At 41.1% G+C, this 26,766-nt stretch overlaps 3 protein-coding genes across 4 annotated transcripts; 1 reads left to right on the forward strand and 2 right to left on the reverse strand.

Annotated features, from left to right (window-relative positions):
- Positions 1 to 573: 573 nt before the first annotated feature.
- msh4 (mutS homolog 4) lies at positions 574 to 7,962 on the reverse strand (the record flags this gene model as incomplete). The annotated part of the gene is made up of 18 exons (XM_080414203.1): positions 7,876 to 7,962; positions 7,618 to 7,728; positions 7,410 to 7,525; positions 6,704 to 6,877; positions 6,429 to 6,601; positions 6,242 to 6,309; positions 5,765 to 5,839; positions 5,527 to 5,591; positions 5,258 to 5,427; positions 5,016 to 5,152; positions 4,709 to 4,812; positions 4,355 to 4,479; positions 3,519 to 3,719; positions 3,169 to 3,287; positions 2,939 to 3,067; positions 2,542 to 2,716; positions 2,362 to 2,450; positions 574 to 783 (listed from the first exon to the last, which is right to left on the reverse strand). The coding sequence occupies exons 1-18, from the start codon at positions 7,945 to 7,947 to the stop codon at positions 574 to 576; spliced, it is 2,313 nt and encodes a 770-aa protein (XP_080270329.1). The 5' UTR covers positions 7,948 to 7,962.
- Positions 7,963 to 9,982: 2,020 nt separating this feature from the next.
- vcpkmt (valosin containing protein lysine (K) methyltransferase) lies at positions 9,983 to 14,071 on the forward strand. 2 transcript variants are annotated; one of them, XR_013932108.1, is made up of 6 exons: positions 9,983 to 10,250; positions 11,377 to 11,490; positions 12,179 to 12,251; positions 12,402 to 12,521; positions 12,652 to 13,467; positions 13,507 to 14,071. XR_013932108.1 is itself a non-coding variant. In XM_080413877.1 (5 exons), the coding sequence occupies exons 1-5, from the start codon at positions 9,991 to 9,993 to the stop codon at positions 12,754 to 12,756; spliced, it is 672 nt and encodes a 223-aa protein (XP_080270003.1). In that variant the 5' UTR covers positions 9,983 to 9,990; the 3' UTR covers positions 12,757 to 14,071. The 2 variants fall into 2 exon arrangements, 1 of the variants encoding a protein (XP_080270003.1); XM_080413877.1 differs by having other exon boundaries at positions 12,652 to 14,071.
- Positions 14,072 to 24,522: 10,451 nt separating this feature from the next.
- On the reverse strand, positions 24,523 to 26,452 carry arf6b (ADP-ribosylation factor 6b). Its single transcript, XM_080413585.1, has 2 exons — positions 26,317 to 26,452; positions 24,523 to 26,070 (listed from the first exon to the last, which is right to left on the reverse strand). Exon 2 carries the CDS (start codon positions 25,396 to 25,398, stop codon positions 24,871 to 24,873), a length of 528 nt encoding a protein of 175 aa, XP_080269711.1. The 5' UTR covers positions 25,399 to 26,070; positions 26,317 to 26,452; the 3' UTR covers positions 24,523 to 24,870.
- Positions 26,453 to 26,766: the final 314 nt, after the last annotated feature.

The raw sequence follows: 26,766 nt of genomic DNA on the forward strand, positions 1-26,766 counted from the left end.
CGAGCTGCTGGGGGAGCGCATGTTTTGTGTCTCGGAACACACCGATTTGTAACAGTCTTTATTCAGACAGAGAAAACAACTCCACCCTGTCTGCTGATCCAACGCTGACAAATCAAACGAGCTTCAAAGCTAACATGGGAGTGGTGTCTGTCTGTACACCTACTATAGTATTAGGTAGGTAAGACATTATTACACACATTCGAATGATAAAATGCTTTAAAAAAAATTATAGTCACGACCACAGGTCACAAAATAACACGTTTATTGTTAAATAAGCAACCCACAAATATCTGCATTAAATAGTTTAGTTTATCTATTTTACATTTGTATCGTTCTCCCCTGGTGTGTGTGTGTGTGTGTGTGTGTGTGTGTGTGTGTGTGTGTGTGTGTGTGTGTGTGTGTGTGTGTGTGTGTGTGTGTGTGTGTGTGTGTGTGTGTGTGTGTGTGTGTGTGTGTGTGTTTGTGTGTGTTTTGAGGTGGGTATTGATTTATGTGTGGTTAATGTTGGTGTTGGAAAAATTTAGTTTCTGTGTTGTAATTGCTATTTCATTCCCCCTCCCCACCCTGGGTCAGTCAGTCCCTCCCTGGGTCAGTCTCCATCTGCATGGATTCAGGGTGTCCTATAGCCTGCACTTCGGCCTCATAGTGCTTCTTCAGGCCCTTCAGATAGATGCGCAGACTGTCAGGATCTAGTCTGGAGTTCCTGGCAGCCTGCAGGAGACGAGTGGCCAGGTGGTACACAGCCCTCTGCCTTTGGGTTTCTGGATCACTGTGATGCTTTGCCTGGAGCACACAGGATAAATCATATATAAAATAAAATAAAATAAATCTCTTTTCAAGTGCTTCTCAGATATCAGGCAACAAATATCACTGTCTAGTCATTCTAGGCAGGGACACAGGTATACTTGTTACATCTAACTGTCAGAGCACTGTAGCTCATTGGTTACTTGTAATGTTAGTGATCAAGGAGTTTAACCACTTGAACCATATATATACTTAGTTGACTGGAGTCCACCATGGTTCTATTCTAGGCCCCCTTCTGCTTTCACTCTACATTAGGGGTCTTCAACAGGGGGTCCGGGACCCCTAGGGGGTCCTCAGAGATACTGCAGGAGGGCTGCCAAATCTTTGTGTGATTGGGACTTTATTTTTTCATTAACCACTTGAACCCTAGCATCCCTATTCTGGGGGGAAGATTAGATCTACAAGCTCACAACACGTCGCAGACACGTTTTGAGCTTGTAGATTGCTATGCTAATGCTATTTTCGGCAAAGAGGCTGGTGTACAGGAAAAAAGGAGCAGACCGCATACAGTACACAGCCAAAAGTCAAGTTTACAAAGTATTGAGGGTTTTAAGTGGTTAAATGTCTGAAAACACACATTTAACATTAATCCAATATGTAGTTGGGGGGTCCCTGCTTCATCTCTCTCTCAGCTAATGCAGGGGTTCCCAAAGTTGGGGTCGCGACCCCACTTGGGGTCGTGAGAGACTGACGGTGGGGTCGCGAATTTATTTTGGGTCATTTTTTTTTTTTTTTTTTTTAATTCAACAATGGATGAAATACAATCTAAAAATGATTACAAATAGTACATTTTACCATTTTAATACATTATAAATGCGCACCGAACGTGCAAGTTTATGTGCATAAATGACCTCCAGCAGGGGTTGGCACTAAGGTCTCAGAGGCCCTTGCCCATCGGGCAAGTACAGGTCAAGTTCTACTTGCCCAAAGGTCATGCCCACTTGCCCGAAAAGTTAATCGTGATAGGTCAGATTTGAATTACGGTTCATTTTAACACTTTTCTTTCTTTTTTTTTACTTGCAAATTCTGGGGCTGTGAGATATGGCCATACCTCAATATTTATGCCAAATATCTCAATAGCTAATATACTATATTGTGTTGTGTTTATAGCGAATTAAAGACAGTTGCCTCCCCCACTCAAACGCACTTGCCCGTCGGGCAACCTGAAAGCAAACTCGTTGGCAGTTGGGCAACCGTTAGTGTCAACCCCTGTCCAGGTTTAGGTGGGGTCGCGAGTCAATTTCCGAATTATTTTGGGGTTGCGGGCTGAAAAGTTTGGGAACCCAGGAGCTAAGGGGTCCTTGGCCTGAAAAACGTTCAAGACCCCTGCTATACATTAAATATCTCCCCTGACAATAGCTCCCTGAAACAAGCTTACAGTGTGTTGTAGATTGCCAAATGTTCGTCCTAGGATAGGGACGCTGGGGTTAAAATGGTTAAGCTGTTAAAACCACACCGTAAGTCACTCTGCATAAGAGGATCAGCAAAATTCCCAAACTGTAAACGTGATAAAAAAAAAATGATGTAAAAAGTATAGACACATTAGGAAATGCATACCAATAGCTGCTGGCTGACTTTAGAAGCAATTGCCTTTGCCTCTTCGACAATGCTTGCAGGGAGTGCAGTCATCTCTGCTGCTTTCAAGCCTAAAAAGGGAAACAAATGAGGCAAATTGCTTTCAGTGACTGACTGCCACAGTGTCGTAGTAAGTAACTGCCTGTCTGCATCACTTTATACCATAATTTCTTTCCTCCGAGCATCCTCGACTCAGCAAGTATGTATAGACCACACTCTCAGTGCCAGTGTCACTGGAGCGTGTGTGCTGAACCTCCATGTGCTGGTTCTCAACGTTGGGATAAAGTGTCTCAAGTTGGCAGAGCTCCAGGTAGTGCGTGGCGAACAATGTGAAAGCCTGAGAAAGGTAGGAAAACAGCACACACGTTAAAGACTTCCTTACATCCATAGCACACCCTTGTAGCCCATAACACACCACATACTCAAATAGTTCGCTTATATCCAAATGTTGACCAAAGAGGTGTAGTAGATGCAACAATGAAAGTGTTGCCTTAGAATGTCATGAATCATCTTTTGATGAATACGAGAGTATAGCATATGCATTGCGCAAGTACTGTACCCTGAGGCCGAGGAGGAAGTCGCAAACCGCATGGCAGATTCCGATACCCTCCTCTGCGCTTGTGCCACGCCCCAACTCATCTATGATGATTAGAGACCTGTCACTCACATTGTGGATTATATAGGAGACCTTTGGGATACAAACATACAAAAATTATAAATGTTTGTGAATTATTTACACATAATAAAATAAGTTAGTGATAAGTAGCCCATGTGTGAAACAAAACACACCTCCTGCATTTCCACCATGAAGGTAGAAGAGTTGGTCTCAAAATCATCATCTACCCCAATTCTGGTGAAAATCTGATCGGCTACACGGAATGAGGCATACTCTGCTGGCACGTAAGAGCCTGAGGAATATATACAGAAGATCACATTTTATGCAGTGATTGACTCTGAAAATGAAATCATGTTACTGTGACCCACTAGGGTATTTGAACCACTTTCAACCTGGGCATCCCTATTCTACAAGCTCGCGCTGCGATGCATTGTGAGCTTGTAGATCAGTTATTTTCGCTATTTCTAAAATAGGGCTTAAGTGGTTAAATACGTGTGAGGCTGGAATGCTTTTTTCAACATACCTATCTGAGCCATGATCTGGCACAGTGCCACCTGTTTGAGGTAGGTGGACTTGCCACTCATATTGGGTCCAGTGATGATGACAAAGTTGCTGCCCTTAGAGATATAGCTGTTGTTGGACACAGGCTGTTGGCCAGCGACGTGCTCCAGAATGGGGTGACGGCCCTGCTTGATGGCCAGCGTATCTGTGAACTCTGGACGAACTGCAGGAGGAAAAAGGTTCCATGAACATTTTTGGATATTTATATCCAACATATATAAGAAGATTGATAACAGTTTATCACTTAGATGGCATATGTTATGTATAATGTAAGAATGTAAATACATTGTAGTTTAATGCTCACTGCTATCACACCTATTCCACAGTTAACTAACTACTTATAGATGGTATTGCAACAGTTATAATTACTTTATTACAGTAAGAGAAAAAAATCGAAATAAAATAAAATAATTATTCCAGGAAGAGGTGTAGGGAGATTTGTCTTGTTAGATACAGTGCACACTTATGTAACAAGGGTGATCTGAGTACAAGCTGGCTGAGGTGGAGGGGGCGACCAGCACGTGTCTATGGAGAGATGCTTTCAGACAGCTGAGGGCCAGTGTTCACCATCCATGTGGCTGAGAGCACTGGTGTTAACCACGACCTACATTAAAAGCACCGCAGCCAGCAAGGATATCAGCCTCTGGATGACATGTGCAGTGGATGACAGGGTTAGCTGTTCATTTATATTCATACGTCACTCCCTCAGACAACAGGTTGGCCATTTCCACACTAAAATAAATGCAAGACTGACTTGGGAACCAAAAATAAAACACAATGCATAAATTCTAGACTTACCATAGTCTGAGATGGTGCATGAATTGGCAAGGGACTGCAACATGTCCAGCATGGATACAGCATCAGAGAGCTTATAGAGGCAGTGGATGTGCTCATGGACAGTAGTAAGTAGTTGACATATCACCCTATAGAGAGACAAGTTAGGGTCTAGAGATGGTCAAAATAAGACAAAATAGCCCAATACCTTCTAAATAGCACCCTCTGCTGGAAAGAAAATCAAATCAATCCAAACACTGTAATTGCTGTTATTGAGTGGAAGAACACATTCCATTCATGTTGCTAGTGCATTCATTGTAGCAACATGCAATCATGTTGTTGTGTATGTCTGTGAGCCATTAGCTCATAACTACTCACACGTAAGACATGTGAAAGATCTCCCTCAGGGCCTCGTCACAGCGGTCGTTCATTTTCATCAGGTCTGCCGTTGTGAAACTGTAGTTGTTCTTGTGCTTGGTAACCTAAAAAGGACCAGTAAATAACAAACAACAAACAAACAAACAAATAAATAAATAAAATACAAAAGAAAGTAAGTACATTCTGTAATTATTTTCTTGATCATAAAAAAGTTAAACTGGGAAACACTGAAGGTTTTATTACAGTATAAGATTTGAAATACTGTAAGGTTAATGCACTTTATTTTATCAGTTTCTTTTTTCCATACCTTGATGAACTCGGTTGGGAGTTTCCCGCCAGGTAGGGTTCCTCCCTCAAGCTTCACCTGAATGAAGAAACCTCGAGCAGTGCTGAAGCTGGTACGCATCGGTAAGCAATACATCTCTGCCATCTGGTTTACAAGCCCTGTGGATCACACCACTGATGATAATTTGTGTAGGTTGTGGTGTTATCTAGTACTACACAAACCTTGTAAATGAAGGATAAATATGCACTATCCAGCACAAATACCTGCAATGTCATCCACTAGTTCAGTGTAAGCTCGCCGGGCAATGTCAAGGAATTCATTGATGTTGGCGCGCACAGCGTAACACTTCTGTGTGCGCATGTTGAGGCTCCCCTTCATGTAGCTGGTGTCATCATTAATCACCGTCTTGATCTGCTCTAAGATCACATCAAATCTGATGGTAGATGTAGAGATCCAGCAGGTTAAGTTTTTATAAGCCTCTAATGATACACAATTAACTTCTCAAATGAGGACTAACTTGGACCTACAGTACCTGTTGTCTTCCAATGAGGTGTTGTACGCCTTAAGCAGAGCAGTGTTGCAGTTTTTCAGCACCGTCTGTTCACAGAGCATAATGTTTAAAAAGACTTGCTAAAGTAAGTGTAAACCTCAAGCATGAATGCGTAATGCTTTGTTGTGTTGTCTTATATTTTTGGGAAGGAGAAAGTCTACTTTATTCTGTTCATGGTTGTTATAATAAAATATAAACAATATTGGTATAAGACATATACCCTCAATGGTGGCACCAAATCCAGGGTGTGCTTCAGCTGAATGATGTGTGTAATCTTTGCTTCAGCAACTTGAACCTGTACATGAAAAGTCTAATTACTTTACCTGGACAGGTGAGCTAAAAGTATCTTATTCATCCAAAGACTTCAACTTATATCACTTGACAGGTTTACAGATGTAAGAAAAGTGGGTGAAATTCTTCAATTCTTCTGTTGAATAAGCTCCCATCGTTTGCAGTTTTTAAGAAAGTGGAAAAGAATAGAGATATAAAGAAAATAAGGAAAACTAGACTTTGCTATTTAAGAATAGAAATTATGTTGTAACAGAAGAATTACATTTTAGCACCTGTGGGAAATTTATAGGCCTGAATGTAAGAAGATTTATTTTTGGTTATCTAAACTGTTAACTTATTCTTATTCTAACAAGCTCCCTTAATAAGGATGGTATTCATTTTGCAACAGTCTCTATACTGTACATACCGTTTCCTGCTTAGGTATCTGGACAAGGACAGAAAGCAGTTGGTCTATATCAAGGAAATGACCTATGGCTGGATAATGATGGGAAGAAAACATACAGATTCATATGTTGTGTCCAACTGCCAATTAGTAGAATGTACAATACCCAACGTCAATGCAACACAACTAATCCATTCTAGCAGTACTTTACCATTCTTCAGACCAAAGAAAAGCTCCTCGTGTTGCAGCAACTCTTGTATGCTGTCCAAGCGGATATTAATGGTATCCACATCGAGCAGGGGCTCTAGAATATTGGAGCGTAACCTTCGACCACCACCGGGAGTTTTGGTATAATTAAGCACCCCTAAAAGTGTATGCTTACTCCTGCACATATACAAACAGACACACAATACTGTCTATTTTTATGCTACTGCAATACATAAACATAGCTTTCCAATAATGTCTTCACCTTGCTTGCCCACTTACCTGTGGTCCCTGTTATTGATCACCAGCTCCAAATTAGTGGCAGATGCTGAGTCGATCATGGCAGTCTGTTCACTCCCTTTAAAGATCACTTTGAGAGACTTGGGAGCATAGACAGAGTTCTGGATGAACTCTAAGTATTTTAACAGAGCAGCTGCAGCTGCCAGGCAGTAGTACCTAAATAAAACAATCAAATCATGACATTTTGGATGTACATTTTCAATACACCTACTTAAAGGATCATATCAGTCAATAAGGCTAAACATGCCAGACCACTATTACTCACAGTATAATTTACATTGCATCCAACCACTTTCAAAAGCATACAGTTTGATATATTGGAGGCCAATGGATTCCATTAATAACAGTATGGTATGAGTATGGATAGATTTGAAAAGTGTCGTTGAAAATAGTACCTGGAGCAAAGATTGATTTATAAATTAAATTCAAATACTTATACTATGCAATGTTAGCCAACATTGACTGAATAATTGAGGTATATATTATTCAGAGAATATGTAAACAAATGTGAAATCTAAAAATAAGTGCAATGGTCTATGTTTACATGGTACAATATGAATCTGTGTGAAATGTGAAAGAGAAATGTATTGACACTGGTATGGTCCATTAAACATTTCATTTCAATTATCCATGACTTAAGCGATTGTGAGACTATTACTACATTCTCTCTTAAGATAATCACACGTACTTAGTTTGCACTTCCATGGCCACAGTGGCAAATTCTGGTGCACACAGCTGCTGAATATACTCCAGTCCATTCCTTTCATTGAAATATTTCCTTTGGATAGCAGTAAAAGCTACACCCTATCATAAGAAAATGTTACAACATCAGTCCAACAGGTAGAAGGCTTCTTTGTTTTGGAGATTTTTTTTTTTACACTGGGTTGTATTTGTACCTGGGAGTTCTCCGTGATGAGGTTGAACAGCTTGGTCCCTTTCCCCTTCTCACTGGCTGTGTCTGGCATCAGTATTTCCAATGGCACCAGGATATGAAGCTTGGTGATAGCCTGTCATTGTATAAGATGATTTACTTACCGGTATAAGATGACTATAGGAACTGAGATACCCTGCACTCTCTGCCACCATCTCTTTTGAGAGTGTAAACAACAATGTTATGTATGATTAAAAGCCTGTCATTTAGGGATGCACATTACCTTGACATAAGTTCCCGTGTCTGCAAACTGAGAAAGTACAAGCTCCGGACATTTCAAGTTGATACTGGCCATGCCGATCTCTCCTCGGGCTAATCCGCGCCCTTCGACAACTGCTACTATCACTGAGGCACCAGTGGGTGTTGAAGAGCCTGTTGTTGCTGCAGGAATAAAAAAGGAAGAATCACAAATGATGCATATGCCGTTTTTCACAGTTGACACAAAATGTGTCAATGGTTATATCACCAATACGTTCTGTCAGTGGTGTCCGTGGAAAGTGTGTGCCTGCAGAACCGGGCGTCTTCCTGTATCTTGGGGTTCCTCCATGGCTGCGGAAGGAGGAGCTACCGGTAGTAGTTGGAGGGACTGTTGAAGTGGTGGTCCAGTCCGGTCTGAACCTATGGTTGAATTGACCTATGTTAGAGAGAGAGAGAGAGAGAGAGAGAGAGAGAGAGAGAGAGAGAGCATATACATCATCAAGTATAGAGCAGAGTCAGAGGTCCTAGGCAGATCACCCCATCAGTCTGTGGGATAGAATGTGGAGCCGGGCAATATGTGAATAATATCACATTTGTGTGATATGAGACTAGATATTTTCTGTGATTTTAAAAACCGATAGACTAATGTCGTCAATGTTCACAATTAAAATCAGTTTTCTCACATGGATAGATCATAGATCATGTTGTCCTAATGTCCTTGCTCTATAGCCTATAGCCTATAGTCTGTACATTTCACTCTAGATAGATAGATAGATAGATAGATAGATAGATAGATAGATAGATAGATAGATAGATAGATAGATAGATAGATAGATAGATAGATAGATAGATACTTGAGCAATACATTTGTTTTACCCCAGTGTAATTCTGAGGCCCATCAAGCTAAACAAATAATATAATTGAATTCGTATAGCACTGTAGGCCTACCTGCAGCCATTTGGTTAGAGCCTCTTGGCGTGACATGGTTGGAGCTGGTAATGGCAGTGGGACCATCCTCTGAACTATGAAGAGATGAAGTGGAGGATTGTGGTGCGGTGGTGTTAACCGGTGCCGTTTGTCCAGGCGACACAAAGCTTTGGAAAGAGTCATAAGACTCTAACGACGAGTCACCGCCGCCTGGAGTCACCTCCTCTGTACTACTTCGAGTAGGGAACATTTTTATAAATCTTCAAACGAGCGAACCGAACCCGACCGGGTCAATAAAATACAGTACAAATGTTCTGCCACAAACAGATAAAGTCTTCCCACGTAAAACAGAACAACGTCGCGTGTTGCTTGCTGCTGCAAAGGTCTAGCGTGATTATCTACATTTCCTTAATTGTCGTAGGCCTGTGCCATTGAAATTGTAGTTATTAAATGAATGAAATTATGTTCTGGAAGCAGCTAGCAAATAAACAGCATTGGGTGATATACAAAAACAAAACGTCAGCCTGTGTGAACTATTGACATTGTTGCCCCTGCTCTCTCAGAGCTGTCTTTCTTTGCACGAGGCTCTGAGCTCCTCCTGCTCAGAGACGTAGTGGTGCTAGATGTCAAGGTCAAACCCTTATTTTTAACCCTATGGGTCAAACCAGGTAACTTTATTGTCTTTAAGCAGCAGCAGTAACAATTATCATCAACAATCAACACAAAAACAATAAGCTATTACACAGTGGTGTTTAACAGGCCAATAACAGCAGGGAAACGTTTTTTTTTTATCATGTAGGCCTATGCAAAAATGTCATATAAAACATCATATAAAACCTAATCGGAGGGAAATGAGGTAACTTTACGTCATCAGGTGGCCGGAACCACCAACCGGAACCACCGGTGCCGTGCACCTCCAAAATGATTCCCCTAGTTTAAAATTGGTTTTAAATTGGTATAATCGTTTCGTTTCTTATGGTATAATAATCGTTTGGTATGTCCATCTTTTATTCTAACTCGTAGCGTGACTAGCGAGAATAAACTACTTGATTCGCATTGTGTGGGGAACAAAAACAATGTGACACCAACACAATGGGTCCACACTCTCCAATCCAGTTGGTGTCGGTAATGCACCTTTGTTGGTTTGCCAACCGCCTATAGACCCGAAAGAAGAAGAAGAAGCTCCTAGCCTCCTCATGAGACAACAATCAGTATGGCGGCGGACACAGAGGAAGGCAGCGACTACTTTGTAAGAGAAATTGAGAAAAACGACGGATGTATTTTTAAAGTGAATCAGTGCTACAAAGGAGACGTCGGCTGTGTGGTCTGGGATGCAGCGATCGTACTCGCAAAATACTTGGAAACGAAACCATTTTATGATCCTGCCTCAGGCGTAAACACATGGGCTGACAAAGACGTTGTGGAGTTGGGAGCTGGAACAGGAGTTGTTGGTCTGATGGCAGCAGCACTGGGGTGAGAATCTCTGCAGTCAGTTTCTGGTGGCACTATCCTGTATGCATGCAAACATTAGCTGTAAGCACGATGGTGAGTTTTCTAATAATACAGCTACTACTTGCCAGCAAGTTATTCTGGTCGGGAAAGCAGTGTGGGTCTTCTGAAATGTGCATTTCAAAAGACCCATTGACAGTGCATGTCATGCCAATTTTTTTATTTTATTTTTTATTGTTGTAAAACGTTTACCATATATGTTTGACAACCATGCAGTCTTATGCAGGTTTAGCCATGGTTCACATGACGCTTGTATACAAGCGTCATGGTGCCCTGTCCCCCTGGTCTAAAGTTTTGTTCGATTTTTTCAGATTGCCATCGCTCACATAAACATAAACGTTCAGATTTCAAATATAAAGTGCTTACCACCGAGCCACGGATGTTACAAGGCGATGTGGACCGCGATGAGTACCCGTATCTCCCGTATTGTTCAATAAAAAGCATTTTAATCCCATCGCCGTCCATTTTCTCCAAATTGTCTCCTATACTTTCAACCATGCGACACTAATGGTTGGGAGGTGTATTGCACTCTGATACATTACAAAACAAAAAAAAACAAAAAAAGAAAATGGCCGGCGATGGGATTAAAATGCTTTTTATTGAACAATACGGGAGATACGGGTACTCATCGCGGTCCGCATCGCCTTGTAACATCCGTGGCTCGGTGGTAAGCACTTTATATTTGAAATCTGAACGTTTATGTTTATGTGAGAGATGGCAATGTGAAAAAATCGAACACAACTTTAGACCAGGGGGACTCGGCACCATGACTGTCATGGTATGACAGTCATGTTTCAGGGCTAATGCAGGTTAAAATGTAATTAAGAAAGCATGCTATTTAGACAGATGCCAGGTTCATTTGTTGACCTGGCATCTATATTTCTATAGTGGCAATGCACAGAGATTACTTTAAGATATATTATACTGTTTAGACTGATTCTATGTTCTTGGTTTACTTTTGACCCTATATTACTGAGGCACTACTGTCTGTATGCAATGCATTTTATGTATATGTTTACCTTGCTTACTGTAAGTCGCTCTGGATAAAGAGCATCTGCTAAAGCCTGAATTGTAAATTCTTACCACTCAGAGCTCAAGTTACTGTAACAGACCTGGAGGAGTTGCAGGCCCTCCTGAAAGTGAATATCCAAGAAAACAAAGCACTTATCAGCAGTGGGTCCATAACTGCCAAGGTACTGAAATGGTTTGTAACTCAATTAATACTTTTTCCTGTTATATTAGATGTGGTTAATTATCAATATATTGCACATCAAGCCCATCACCAGAAATGTGTGAATCTACACTAAAAGACATTTCTGGCCAGTGTTTAAATAGTGGTTCTGGGCCAGCAAGCGATTCATAATGTTGATCCCTGCTTGATGCGCTGGCATCTTTATGGTAGTTCGGACTTCGTTGCAAATGGGATAGAGAACAATGGTCATCAAACATATGCATTCATTGTAGCTTTTAGGAAACACTCCTGCCAAGTGTCCTTGACCAAGGTGTAGAAAAGGAGAAGGTCTGCGCACTGTCTCAATGCTCCCAAAAATATTTATTTATTAAGCAGTAAACACAATGTTTTGGCCTCTGCGGCCTTCGTCAGGTGTACTGACGAAGGCCTGCTTGTGGAGGAGCGTGCACCTCTTGGACTGTTCTTGACCAAGGTGGCCTTAGAGCTGGAGCTGACCTTGGGTGTGACCACTGGGATCAATGAAGTATCAAAGAAGTGTTTACTTTTAGTTGTAAATTGAACCACTATTTTCAGTGAAGATATTTAGTGTAGAATAAGGAAAAAAGGATGGGGCCTAGTATAGACCCCTGAGGGACTCCGGCCAACTAAGTATATAGGGTTTAAGTGGTTAACTTAACTCTTAATTTGTATGTTTTTAAAGGGGTGAAGAGGTGTCTGAATTCCTTACACATCCACATTATGTCCTAATGGCAGACTGCATCTACTATGAACAGGTATTGTATTATTTGAATGTGTTTAAAATGGCCTTTCCACGTTTACACATCATCTTAGCCCGATGTAGCATTGTACTGATTGGGTATCAGGCTGAATGAATACAAGCAATTACAATAATCTCTAATGGCTAATCACTTATTTCCCTATAGTCTGTTGCACCGCTGGTTGAAACATTGAAGCACCTGGCTGGATCAGAGACTTGCATCATTTGCTGCTATGAGCAACGCACTGTAGGCGTTAACCCGAAAGTGGAAAGACGTTTCTTTGAGGTGAGCACTGCACTGTCTTCCGTTAATAACTAATGGTAAACAAATTGTAAGAAGCTGAACTGTCATGCATTGTGGAACATCAGTGCTCTTTCTCTCAATGACCAACTGTACTTCTTTGTTATGCTTTCAGTTGCTTCAACAGGACTTCACATGTGAGGAGGTTCCTTTGGACAAGCAAGACCCTGATTTTAACAGTGCTGACATTCGTATTCTTCACTTCCAGCGCAAAGTATGAGTTTGTGTGTTACAAATTGTAAGAACAAGGGTGATGGAGAGAATTGTAATGCTGAATTCACACCAGCAGTCCCATGACGCTGGAACGTTCTGAGAATGCTTGTCCCATAGCATCAGGAGTCACACAGAGACAGCTAAATGTGCTACTTCCATGCAGTCTGTTCTTTCACCTTGGTAGCAGACACACACCTTGACACACAGTGACAGGCTGTCACTCATAACCTCGGACACATTTAGTATTGTGAACAAGGATGAGACGCTGCTGGTGGGAATTCAGCGTAAGACTATGAAGGGGAATTTCACAAAAACATTTCCGGGGTCATTTTCACGTCTACCCAGACAACTTGCTTGATTAAATATTTAGATATTTGATATGAATTTCTATCGAACTCACCCATCCTATATAAGCCCATTCAACTCCACGTTAGACACATTGCAAAGTAAACACACTTCCCTGCTTCTCATGACATGATATTGTCCTAATGAATGTGTCAGTCTTCATTTTGTGATTGGTCCTACTTTTTCAGATAGTGATCTCAGCCTGATCCTGACAACCAGCCTGCAAATTAGCCAGCTATTCTATGTATTCCTGCTCAAATCGATAATTCCATGATCATAAACAAAATCAATGTTATTTTCTGCAGGTACACTTATAAGAGTTCAGCACTAAAATGTCAAAGGTCTAACCAGCCAGCCACCAGGCTTTCCACAGGTTTCTATCCCGACTTAACCGGTCTGATCCGGTCTAGAGGCCACCGACTGTATCGTGTAAAATGTGTACACACTTACGTGTGCATGCACGTAACGTCTGCTCTAGAATAATACTGGATCAGCAACCTGCAAAGCAAATTGATCCCAGTCTGGGCTTGGTCTACTTCCTACATTTGTAAAGGAAAGCAACAAAGCAGCATTAAATATTAACATGTTGAAATAACTAATCGAAACAACATTCATTATAAGGACAATGTCAGTCATGAGAAGCGGTGATGTGTGTTGTCCAATGTGGAAGTTAAATGGGTTTATAAGAATGGGGGGTACATTTTATTTAATTAATATAAAACATCTAAATATTGAGTCAAGCGACCTAAAAACGGGTGCTCTCAAAAGGCCAAGTAGATGTGAAAATGACAGGGCAGGTTTATAACGATAGCCATGAGAATATTTATTACACTATAATATATACGTGTATATGTACTGTATACGTGTATGTATATATATATATATGTGATATGTATGTGATTTTGTATTACAAAATATAAAATGTAACAATTATTGTGGCCCTAGATCCTAATAAATGTATTTTTTTATATTTAAAATGTTCATGTGTTCTACATTTGGTTAAGGTATAAGTGTTGCATGTTCTGCACATGGTCATATCCTTTTATGTATAACGTCTCTGTCAGGTGGAAACCTCATATGTCCAAAACTGTTACTTTTCAGGATTCCAATTCAAAAGTAGCAGATCTACAAGCTCCAAACACGTCACTTCGCATCTGCTACTTTTGATACTTTTGTGTGACACTGTAGTATGATCAAGTAGGGCATTCATTTACGAAAAAAACAGTTCAAATAAGGAGATTTAGGAAATGTATGCCTGACAGCGACGATATGCATGTACATGTGTATAAATGCTGTCAATGTTTATCTCTATTACCTTTTATTAGAACAGACTGATTAGACACAAACAAGAGAGACCGTAAACACTGGTGTCCTGGCTGGGAGAGACCGTGAACACTGGTGTCTTGGGGAGACTGAACACTGGCATCCTGGGGGAATGCAGTTGGAGCGTGGCTGTCACATTAGTCTTATGAGGGCATGCCCTTTTCTCACGCATGCAAAGCACAGTGAGTTGTTAGTTCAGCGTGTGTGAAAGACGAGCGCTTACACACCAATGAACTGCATGGAACATTAAACTAACTATGCTCTTGTCATGTGTACTGTCCTGAAGCTTAGTTTATACTTCATCTCGCTACAGTGTTTGCTCGCCAAACAAAATCAACTGATTTTCAACCTAACAACACCGTGAAACATTGTCGTTATTTTCGGCGAGCGACACTGTCATGCAAGAAAGTATAAATTAGGCTTTATTCTACAGTAATAGTGCATAAATAGACATGCAACACATTGCTGATTTAGGCTGTTACACAATTAGCAAGTAGATTGGAATGGATGATGGCATATCATCTCCCGTTTCTGGCCTCTAGGATTAGCATCCACTATCTGCTCCTCATCCTTTTTTAGATATAAAGACCATTTCCTTCTGGAGCACTAGAGGGCGGCAGTTGTACAAACTCCAAAAAAAATAAAAGCTTGAAAATCATTGTTAAAGCTATCTGTTTTATGATAATGTAATAGGTCTTTTAAAACATGGTGTACTTAATGTGCCTATAAAGGCCTGGCTAATTAAGTTTATGCAATTCCAATATTAAATGGGAGGGCACTGATTACTACAGCAAGAATAGCTTAATCTTTAAGAACACGCCAAGTTAAATTTTGGCCAAAATTCCTGCTCCATATACTGTAATTGTTTTAATTAATAGTTTTTACTATAACTAATTTAGCGCATGCCAGCTCTCCTGAATGGTTTTGCACTCCATGCGAGGGGAATTCCACTCCAAGCCCCAGATTAGTTGGAAGATTATGGCCCTTTTTCAAGCATAAACCATGGAGCACGCCCCATACTCCCACAGGCATGCAGGGGCCCCCTCACAGCCTTTTATGCTGCTCTCTGTTTACACAGTAGGGCAGCCTCCAATGCACTTGCGTAAATGGGGAGTCCAGATGAAAATATTCATGCAAAACAGTGGTAGGAATTTGAAGGGTTAAGACTTCGGGTCCCATTAAGCACAAAATAAATCAGTGTACAGAAGAGTGCAACTGCAATCTAATTTGATTGATTGTCTAATAACGAATGGGTTTTCACAGGCTAGTGTGGTAGAATGGGGTTGAGCTAACCTGCTCGGTTGAAACCTGCTTATAATAAACCAGGACCAGCTGTGATGGGATAGTGCCACAGACATTAGTATTCCTCAATTTGGGCATTTGGTGATCAGAAATATAATTGCTTTAACTCATTGGGTTCATCACTTAAAGATGGTCACAGAATGAGTAATTCAGAAGCCATTTCTGGCCATTAAATATATATACAATGCTTTAGCTATTAATGTATATTAGGTGTAACATTAATCGCAGAAAGGCCTCTACAACATCATAGCTGATAGCCCGATACCAAATATTATTATGCTGTTGTGCAAAACCATCTTGATACCACACTTGCATGAACAAACATGTTCCTTACAATCCTAACAATTACATCAGTGCGCCTTCAAGGCTTGTACAGTATGTGTTGGTGAGAAGAAGAGAGAGAGAGAGAGATAGATGTGGATCTGTTTATGTGCATGTGTTTATATACAGTCAATTATGTATACATTTAGTATCTGAAATCCCCTGGTTCATGGTATGACCTGGAAGCCCCATCACAACAGGAAAATGGAGGAGGGAGGAATGTACAGGGATGTAATTACTGTGAGATTAATTGCCATTTGTTGTAAAAGCTATAAATAACTGCAACAGATCATTTGAGAAAATTACTCCCACTGGCCCTTGCAGCTCTCTCCTGCCTAGTGCAACTGGACTGCTGGAATCAAACTAGTAGCGTTTTTTTGGCTCTGGCCAGGATATGTTTAGCCTAATTAATCTGACACAGCACTGGTATTGAGTCCCTGTGTCCCAGAGGGGTGGGGGTCAGGGTTGGAGTAGTGGACACTGACAGACACTGGACAGTAGCTCCAGTACAACATCAACAATTCATCTCTCCCGCCCATGGCCCTGGTCTTGAAAAAAAAAATTACAAACCTAATTGCTGTGCTCTCCTGTGTTTTATCCTCTATAAATAAATGCTAAAACCTAATTGAAATGGTGTACTTACAGTCTTCTTATGGTAGGCTAATTAGGCTAGTTCTACAGGGGAATACAGGATGTCTAAAACAAATGAGGACAGCCACAGTGCAGCGCTGTATCTCTGTAATCCCTTACTATCTACATATAAAATCTTTGTCTAAATATTATAGTATAAATAGTATAAATATTCATAACTGAACGTGGAGACCATGCTTTGTGTGCCAAGACATAATGGGGCCATTTTCTACCAACAGATGGTGCTGTTAGCAGAAAACAACTTGCTTACCTGAGTGGTAAGTCTGCAGTAGGAGCAACAATACTGTTCAATCCAAGTAGCTGAAAATGTTTTTTTTTTGGTTTGTCTGTTAGGCACACTGTTTGAATAGCAACTCGTTATAGATGATGATGAGGATCCGCAAACTTTATTTTGTGTGTGTGCACATTTTCATCCGCATGCAGGCCTTGAAACCCAGGTTTGCAGCACCCTTCTACCAACCCATAAAGCATGGCAACAACATTCTGCATGAATTCCGTATTCAAAGTGCTGTTCACGGTTTCCTCTAGTCTAAAACATAATGACATGAGGATGCAGTGCAGCACCACCCGAACCAGATGAGTGGAGGAGAGAGCCCGTCGTCCAAAAGGCTGTGTGCTGTGTTCCACCCTGCTGAATCAAAGCCAAGTGTCACAGAGGAGTCTTTGTGTCATCATCATCGTGATACCAGGGGACAGTGTTCCAGAAAAGAAGACTCATTTTCACACTAACTATTAGGGCGTGACTCAAGAATAGAAATCAAACTTGGGTGATTAAAAAGGTGTTATGTCTGATTTTTGCTTCGTCATAGGACAGTCCTTAAATAGGCTTTAAGATGTGACTCCTCTGAATTTCCACTATTGCTGCATCCCCTCCACACCCCCACCCTTTGCATGACACTGTGAAACTGATCAAATCCCACCTCACAAAAGAAAAACTGGAAGGAAAAGAAATGGCTCGGACATCAGACGTTCTATTGTGAAGAGAGCATGTGATGAAGGTGCCGTTATTCTGCACTCTCTTCCCCATCTTGAATAATGAGGCACGACAACAAAAGCTGATTATTTTGCTCAATGGCACTGAGAGCAGAGGTGGTACAGCAGTGCCAGTGGAGCAAAGCCCGACAGGACAACTAGTTTATAGAATCACAAAGCTGACTCCGCCCCCCTGCCCCCCTGCAGTGAAATGGGAGGGGGTGCTGTTAAGACAGCTGTGCTGCGGTTGAGAGGAGGACATGGATCCAGTAGGCTACTATTTGTGAGATTATTTGTGCACTCTTACCTCCTTTATGTACCATTTTAATGCACTGCTGTTGTGGTGTTCCTGGTCTAGTGTAGCTACATCTACTGTGTCAACCACAATCATAAGCATGTAGTGGACAGATATACAGCACATCAGTTAGTGAACCAATCATAACATCGTATTATTAGATCTACTACTTGCCACAGGGGGTGCATTGCTGAATGCCTATGATAGCTGTCCCTGTCGGCACTCTTGCAGAATAATGTTGGATTTATCGTCATTACAGTGAGTGGTGGCAAAACTAACTGGGGAAAGCGAGGGGATGTAGCCTACTGTATGTACTGGATGTGTGTGTGTGAAGCGTTTCCCTGAGTCATCGCCTCTCAAAAGCCCCAGGCCTGGGTTGTTTGTGAGCAGCCAGTGTCATGACTTTGTACGGATCTTAGATTCCTCCAGGCCCAGCAGTTGTCTGATGCGGGTGCACTGTCACTGTCACTGGCACTGCAAACACTGTAATTATAGGGATCTTGTCAGATAATGCACAGATGTAGTCAGTCATGGAGTGTGACAGACAGGGCAGTCGGAAGCTTTACTCTGCCTGAAGGAAGCCTCTCTCTCTGAGTTGGCCTTGCTTGGTATACATCATCCTGTCACTGATGGATGTCAGTCTGTGGAAATGGTTGCATGACTGGAAGAATACGAACAAGGGTGAACACTAAAGCCTGATTTATACTTCGTCGTACAATGTAGCATAAATTAGGCATAAGTCATGCATTGCACCTGTCACTATTATTCTATATTATCTTGACATTAAACATATACTGTTCAGTGCTGATAGGGAGGTTGATATGTGGTTGATTATGTTTGACTGAATAGGTTTGGGCATTTGCAAAGGCAAGTGAATACAGTTATGAAATGTGAGTCCTGTATGACTAAACCATGGACAAATATAGAAAGTAAATAAAAGTCCCTCTGACCTCTGATCTATTCCCAGAAATAAATGGAGAGCAAATCTCTGAGTGTAAACTTCATGAAACAAGTTCAGGAATCCACACAATGTACAGATTGTGTTAACCACAGGAACCCTATAGCGTCTCTATTTGGGGCGATTATTTGATAAAAAATAGCTGATCAGATCTACAAGCTCAAAACATGTCACAATGTGATGTGTGAGCTTGCCTTGTAGATCAGTTATTTTCTGTAAAGAGATTCGGTGTAGAGGGGAGAAAAGAGTGGACCAAGTATAGAGCCCTGTGGGACCCCGGTCAACTAAGTATATAGGAGGGTAAATGGTTAACATTTCTATGAATTGGAACCTGCGCCTCTGCTGGCAGTTACACTGAAGCACCATTTTGTATTCATTTACATCAACACACTGGATTGCATGTGGAAGAGTTAAATTCATAAGACGTCTAAATAGTTCTTTTTTAATTAAAGTCTTATGAGTATAGCTTTATCGTGTACAGTGTCTGAACTCGGCAAACATCTCAAACCATGACTGTGAACACACAGCAATGATCCACCATGGCCCCTTGTCTTCTACAGCTGGTCAAACACTGTACAAAAGGCAAGGGGGGACAAATATAAATCAGATTGCTTCTTTCTCTTTCTCTCTCTCCTTTTTTTTGCTTCACACGCACACAGCTGTGGAAGACATGCTGCAAGTCCCAAAAGGAACCACATGAGGACAAACTTCAGACTTTCACATAATGAAATAGAAATAGAAGACCCAGGTTTCCATTGAATTGATTGCTATACAACTGCCCATTGAATGGGGAAAAAAAACATGTAGGCCAATGCACAGTAATTCTACCAATAACCCTGTGTGAACAATGGGCAATGGATATCCTATCATGTTTGTAGAGACAGTCTGCTTTGGCTAGATTGGATATTTGAAATACATTTACAATACATACTTTATTTATATTCAATGCAAGTTTACTTGGTTTAGACTTTAGAGAGTAACCTTGGGCTGCAGATATGAATGGAATGTAACTTGGATTGATGCCCAGAATGCACCTAGGACTTTTGGCCTTAAATCTCTTTCAGTTGGTCACACCCATATCACTCCAAATCTGACAAACTATTGAAATCAGCACAATTTTTATTACACTAAGTACCTGAACTTCTGAACTCAATGGAAACTCTCTACAGTAATACAATATATAGGCTACAGTAGAATGGACTGTATTTGTGTAAGTGTGCCCATTTTTACGAGGAAACTGAGAACTTGCATGTGCCACAGATACAAGAGTCTTAACCTCAGCAGGAAACCTGAAACTAACTATCAACCACTTCCTGAACCTACTTTTAACTGAGCTCTGTTTGTGTTCATTATTAACTGTATACCATTAAAGATTCCTGGCTGAGAGTAAGAATTACTAGAGGAGAGACTTTTATCCTCACCAAAGAGAGTAATGGTTGTTTTACTGTCCTTGATGATAAGCAGTCACTGAATGGAGCTTTGTGGAAATGTGTATGAAAATAATCAACCTTAATAATAGCGTGCTTGTATGTGTATGTGTGCACATGTAGCACACAAACCATACTGATTTTCCCATGGGTGTGGCTGTTAAACTGTAGACCACGCTTGGCACATCATTGGACCATATCCACACAGCTGCACACAGTCTTTAACCAACTGTTTAAAGGTTTGAGGCAGGTGATAGTTAAGACAGTTACTAGTAAAAAACCAAAAACCTCAGCACTAAAAACCGACCACATAAGGCTTGGTTATAGGCTTAAGAAGACTAAGCTTGTAGACATGTCATGAATCCAGCTGTTATAGCACTCATCATGGGCATTCCGCTCCTGTTAAACATTGGCTGAAGGAGTATAAAGAGGTCACCATAGTAGAGGGAAAGAGGTATTTATCTCGCAGTTGCATTTGCTGACAAATACGTGTCCTTCATTTTCTTCCTCTTTCCATGTAGAATAGAGGAAATCCACAACTGGAAACTCTTGCGACAGAGCAAACGACCTCAGTGATACCAAAACCATCACGCCACACTGGCAGAGCTCCCATTAGGCCGTTGCCATAGTACCTGCCCCAACAAACACAGGACATTCTGGCGGCCTCAGATGAAGCTATCATACATAATCCAGTGGCAAACCAGTGGAAGGGCGTGCACTTCTACATGCACGTTGCCATACGCATATAGGAACTGGACTTCTGCTTTTGATACCAGAGTCATGTGCTCAATATACTGCCGGTTTCATTGGTGACGTGCTTATGATTGAGTACCAGGCAGCAACCTGTAAATGTGCCATAAAAATAGTAGCACTGATCTGCAGCGAATGCAGTGACACTTGGCCCCAACTTTGCAATACCTGACAAATGTCAGACTGTCTATAACACTGTTTAAACAAGATTAATTATCAATTATAGACATGTCACATGAAACATCTAGTGCTGGGGATTTATACAAAGGAAATATCCACCTCTCTATATCATGATGCCCATTGGTGACCTTTCCTCTAAGGAATGTTCAGGAATTCCAACTAACCCCAAGGGGGGTCCGTGGACAGAAGGGGCAGGAGGTCTGTCTTTACAGAAAAAAGGGTCATAAAACATTGCTTACAGTCTCTATCCGCACCCTGGGGTCACTGGTGTCAGCCATAAATGCTGTGAAGATCATGTGGTTGTAATGAAGTAGGGCAAACCACAGTGGCCATTACAGCCCAATTAAACTGCAATCAATGTCTTAATGGTGGCTCTTGACCAACTTGCAGCAAGCATGTGTTCACATACCCTGGCCCAAGTTCAGTTACTAGCGCAGATGAGAGACATAACGGAGTGCAGTGTGCATGTGTGTGTGTGTTTGGATTGGATTGGTAGAGATCAGCAGGTACTCCTCTTCTGTCGATTTTAAATCAGTGTATCATGTGGGGTGTGTGTGCTGTCATACATCTTCTCTATGTGTCTATATGTCACCTGACCTGTCTGACGGAAACCTCTGTAGTGCTAAAGCAAACATCCTGAGGCCTCTGCAGCAGCTTGCTAAGCACCAGCTTTTCCACACAGTGCATGACACCGTGATCATGAAGCTAAATGTCTGTGGATGTCGACACGTTCTCACTGATAACAGTGTCTGTTTGTCTTTGGATAACCCATATCTTCTTCTATGCGTAACAGAAATGCAATTCTTCCCATTCATCTGAAAGCAATCCAGCACAATCTCTGTGTTATTTTTGAATCGTTTACATTGTGCCAGTTTTTGTGTGAATGTGTAAAATGTTACAAAGGACACAGTGTCCTTAAGTACAGTCTGAAAGGAAATATTCTCAGAAAGCTGCAGAATAAAACTAATCTTCTGTTGCCCGAAACATCAGCGTCTGCCCACATCCATCACCATCAATCCTGACTTTGTCAGATCTGCAAACACTCCTTTACTGTTCTTAATCAGCTTTAATGAGAAGGGTCAGTTTAAAAAAAGTATCAAGATTCAAGAATACTTCAAATGACTTATTATAAACCTTTTGACCCTTTATAAATCCATGTTGCTATTGCTGCTAGGCTATAGTATATTTACAAGGTATCTGCACATACGCATGGTTATGCCTTATTTGCACATTTATATAAGTATATATTTCTCTTTTGTTACGCTGATATTGCTACTACTGCTGCTATAGAAACTCTTCACAAGGCTTCTTATCTTAGTTTTTATCATTACGTTGCACAGTATTTCTGAGGACCTAACACAATTGCGTTTTGCTGCTTGTACCTGTATGAGTACTAGTGGCAAATAAATCTTGATTCTCTTTTGCAAAAATAATTTGTCATTATGTTACTTACTTCTCAGCAACAACAATAAAGGCATTTGGAATGTATACGGTGAGGGTGCTTATTTGTTACACTTCTCATTACCACTTGTTAGCTTAGTTGATTCTGCTGTGCTCCTCACAAAAGGTTTAATCTACAGTACAACTAGGGATCAATACAGATCCCAAGAGATGGCGACCTCACCTTCTGTAGGGCAACATTTATTTTACACTGGAATGTTGATCGACCCCTGCCTTTCACCTAACTTGAATATAGTTCTGAAGGCCTAGGCCTCCTTTAGGACATTCTAACAGCTCTTAAAGCACTTAATATACTCACTGTACACATTACATTTCATGGAATATGTTACATAATTTACATTTTGCATGCAACCTGGCAGTCATAATTTACAATACATAATTTAACTTCTCAATAGCAGCTCTGTTGAAAGCCAGTTTGAATAGACACTATCAGTGGAATCCTTCAAAAGGACAAAAAAAAAGAAGAAAAAAATGTTTTGGGGTGATTTTGCTGCCAGTTGCAAACAAAAGCAATGACAGGAAGTAACAGCTGACAACTCCACATCAACTAAACACACCAAAGTGCATACAAAATTTGTTAACAGCTGTATATCTCAGAATTGGTGTAGCAGCCCCCCGCCCGAGAAATCATGTGGCTCTGTTGTTCCAAAAAGACCAGCAGTTGCACTTCCTGTTTTGGACAATTTTCCCCATTCACTGGCAGGCAGCACAGTGCCAGCGAGACCAGAAACTCCTTTCGATCGCTGACATAAACCCTTTATCAAAAGTCAGCAAAACATAACTATAAAGCATGTGACTAACAAAGAACTAGGACAACCTCTACTTTGGTCCTTAATCATTCTATCCAACACTTTTCACAGAATTCTTTCAACTGTAATTCATATGTCATTTGCATAATTTATGTCCTTTTGGCCGAATTTGACTTAATGTGAATAGTTTTCTTTTGTGCTGTAGGTAGGCTATATATATAATGGAATGGGCACTGTCAATGTTAAAAGGTTCTTATTAGAGTAAATAAAATAAAACAGATTTTAAATCACTTTTTTTTAATAAGACATTACAATGACATTGTTCTGTACATGGTTCCCCAGTCAAAATAGTATGGAGATGCACCACAGGGTGTCTTCAACATCTCACTGGTAAGTGGCTCCTTCTGACTGTGACAGACGGACTCTTGATGTAGGGTTACTGTACTTCTGTACTCATGCTACAGATAATATGCCATCATATAGTGTCCCAATGCTGAGACGTATCAATTGTGGTAGCAGGTTGAGAGAGCTCCGAGCTGAATGACATTCCTTTGGAAAGACTGAGTCAACTTGACTACATGACTATCAATGTTACCCATAACTAATAATGCATCCTGACAAGCATATTAAAGTTACTGGAGGCCTATTTGTTGAGTATTCAGCACAATTAGGTTATCAAGACATGACACAAAAATTGTCAATCAATTAACTATATAGCCCACATAAAGGGGAATCACCTCCGCTAAGGGTTTTCCAGGGGTGGGTAACAAAACATTCTGTCTTCAGTCAGTCATTTCCGCTCTTATGTCCAGGCAGAATGTTGACAATGCAATGGTGTAAACTGTCCTTGTTTCTTGCATGTGTGATAATACCATCAAGAAGAAATACTTTGCATCACAGTATTGTATTAAAACATGTTTTCTAGTCCCTCAAAGTTGGCTACTTGTCATTACAGATCTCTCATTCTCTCCATGAAAAAAAAGAACAGGCCCATGTTTAAGAGCAACCCCAACAATCATAGAACTATGGGGAGGGGAGCTTTAGTTCAAGTTGAAAAGATAAAAACTCCAGGTTTGTTAGAAAAAAATATATAAAACAGGCTAAAGAATAGGCAAAGGTGGTGATCTGTGGCTTTAACGTTTAGACCAATTAATTTTAATATCCATCAAGCAAGCCCCAAAATAATGAATGCGATATAGGTTAGGCCTGCTACTGAGTACAAGCAAACTTTAAGCCAGGAAACCCAGTTAAATTAGTCATGGGGTAAACATAGTATTAAAAATAAATGGAAGATAATCAACGTTTTCTTTACCATAATCATTTGAGAAGTTATTCGTTACTTGCAACTTTATTGTAGTTTTGACCTAAAACAGTCATCACTCAATCATTAAGATTTGTAATTTGAGGTTAGCCATGTTAACCCCTCATATAGTCCATCGCCTGTAGTCGCACAGGAAGGCTGAACATACCAATTCCTATCTCTGATGCGGGTCAATCCGAGTTTCTCTTGGATTTCATGTGGCTTCATGGCATCTGGAAGGTCTTGCTTATTGGCGAAAATCAAGATGATGGCATCCCTCATTTCTCGGTCATTAATGATGCGGTGAAGTTCCTGCCTTGCCTCATCGATGCGATCCCTGTCCGCGCAATCCACAACGAAAATTAACCCTTGAGTGCCGGTGTAGTAGTGTCGCCACAGAGGACGGATCTTATCTTGGCCGCCTACATCCCAGACGTTGAACTTGACATTTTTGTAGGTGACAGTCTCGACGTTGAAACCAACTGTGGGAATAGTAGTGACCGACTGTCCGAGTTTCAGTTTGTACAGAATTGTGGTCTTGCCAGCGGCATCAAGTCCAAGCATCAATATTCTCATCTCCTTGTTGCCAAAGATTTTCGAGAGCATTTTCCCCATTTTGAACTCTGTACATAAATATTCTGTTCTAATGAGAGAAAGAAATGTCAGGCACCTAAACTAATACTTTTTTCTTCACTTGAACGTTACCGTTTAAATGTGACTACAAGTTTAGTTGCAAGGGCATGACTGTCAGCCAAGGACATGCAAAATGCCAGAAAAAAAATAAGAATACACGTTAATATTTGGTATAGCGCGACAATACTCTCAAGAAGTCTTGTGCTAAAGGAGGTTGGGGCATTTAAGTTCACAAAAGTACCACTGGGCCTAAATGGAACATGGCACGATCAATACAATGATGAACTTCGTAACAGATGTTGCAGAACGTCCATTGTGTTGTTGCACAGTTAAGTTTCACGTTATAACCGCATCAGATAACACAGTCTGGGGTGATAATAACAGTCTGCAAGGGGGAAGCGGCGTGTCTGGAGACGGTTCACAGCAAGGCCCGGAAAAAGCCTGCGGTCCTTGTGTTGGATTCCTGCTGCCTGGTGGGTTGTGTGTGTGTCTGACTGGCAGCCCTTGTTCTGTTCAGCACCACCGGAGGAGAAAAGCGATGTTTATGTGGCTATTCCATCAAGCCCCGTGTAACTCAATCGTTCTGAGGGGGGAGAGTGATCCGAAACGATCTTTGGTGACTCAGCAACACATTTATTCACACTCCTTGTCCCCCTGCAAAGAGAGATTTGGGAGGAGTGTCAGACATATCAAGTCGGGCTAATGCTAACGATAGCGTCAATGATAGGTAGCGAGAGCTAACGTTAGCTAGCTTGTTGCCTTCCCAGCCCAAGCTAAAAAAAATGGCTAGCACAGGCTAACTTAGCCGTCAACTAATCGTTTGTTTAAGATCAATGTGTTGGTTAACTACAAAACGTTTATCTCGAGGCTATGTCCAAGAGGGGTATTATTTACATTTACCTCCAGTCTGCCCCCGTCTTCTCTCTCGGTAATTCCACCCAGCTTTTTTCTCCGTCTTTTCTCCGTTCAACGGTCGCACTCGCAGCGCTGGTTCACCGGAAAGGTGTGGAGTTGCATCAACCGCCACTTCCTCCTCTCGACTCCCCGGAATACCAAGGATTCTTCGCTGACGTCACCCATACGCCAAATACACGCAGAGCCTGGCCAAATGAAATCCGTGTAGTTTACACCATTGGTTCTCAAAGTGGGGTCCGGGGACCCCCAGGGGTCCTTGAGGGGGTTTCAGGGGGTCCCCAGCGTAATGTGTGAATATAGCATCACAATAGTTTTAACCTCTTATACTTTGTCTATTCAAAAATAGCAGATATACTATACAAGCTTGTAGATCTGCTATTTTTGAAAAATCTTGAAGATTTGTGCAAATGTTTGAATATATTTCTTTTAAAGCGA

The sequence above is a fragment of the Gymnoscopelus braueri genome (genome assembly GCF_963280865.1).
Source record: "Gymnoscopelus braueri genome assembly, chromosome: 19".
Classification (NCBI taxonomy): domain Eukaryota; kingdom Metazoa; phylum Chordata; class Actinopteri; order Myctophiformes; family Myctophidae; genus Gymnoscopelus; species Gymnoscopelus braueri.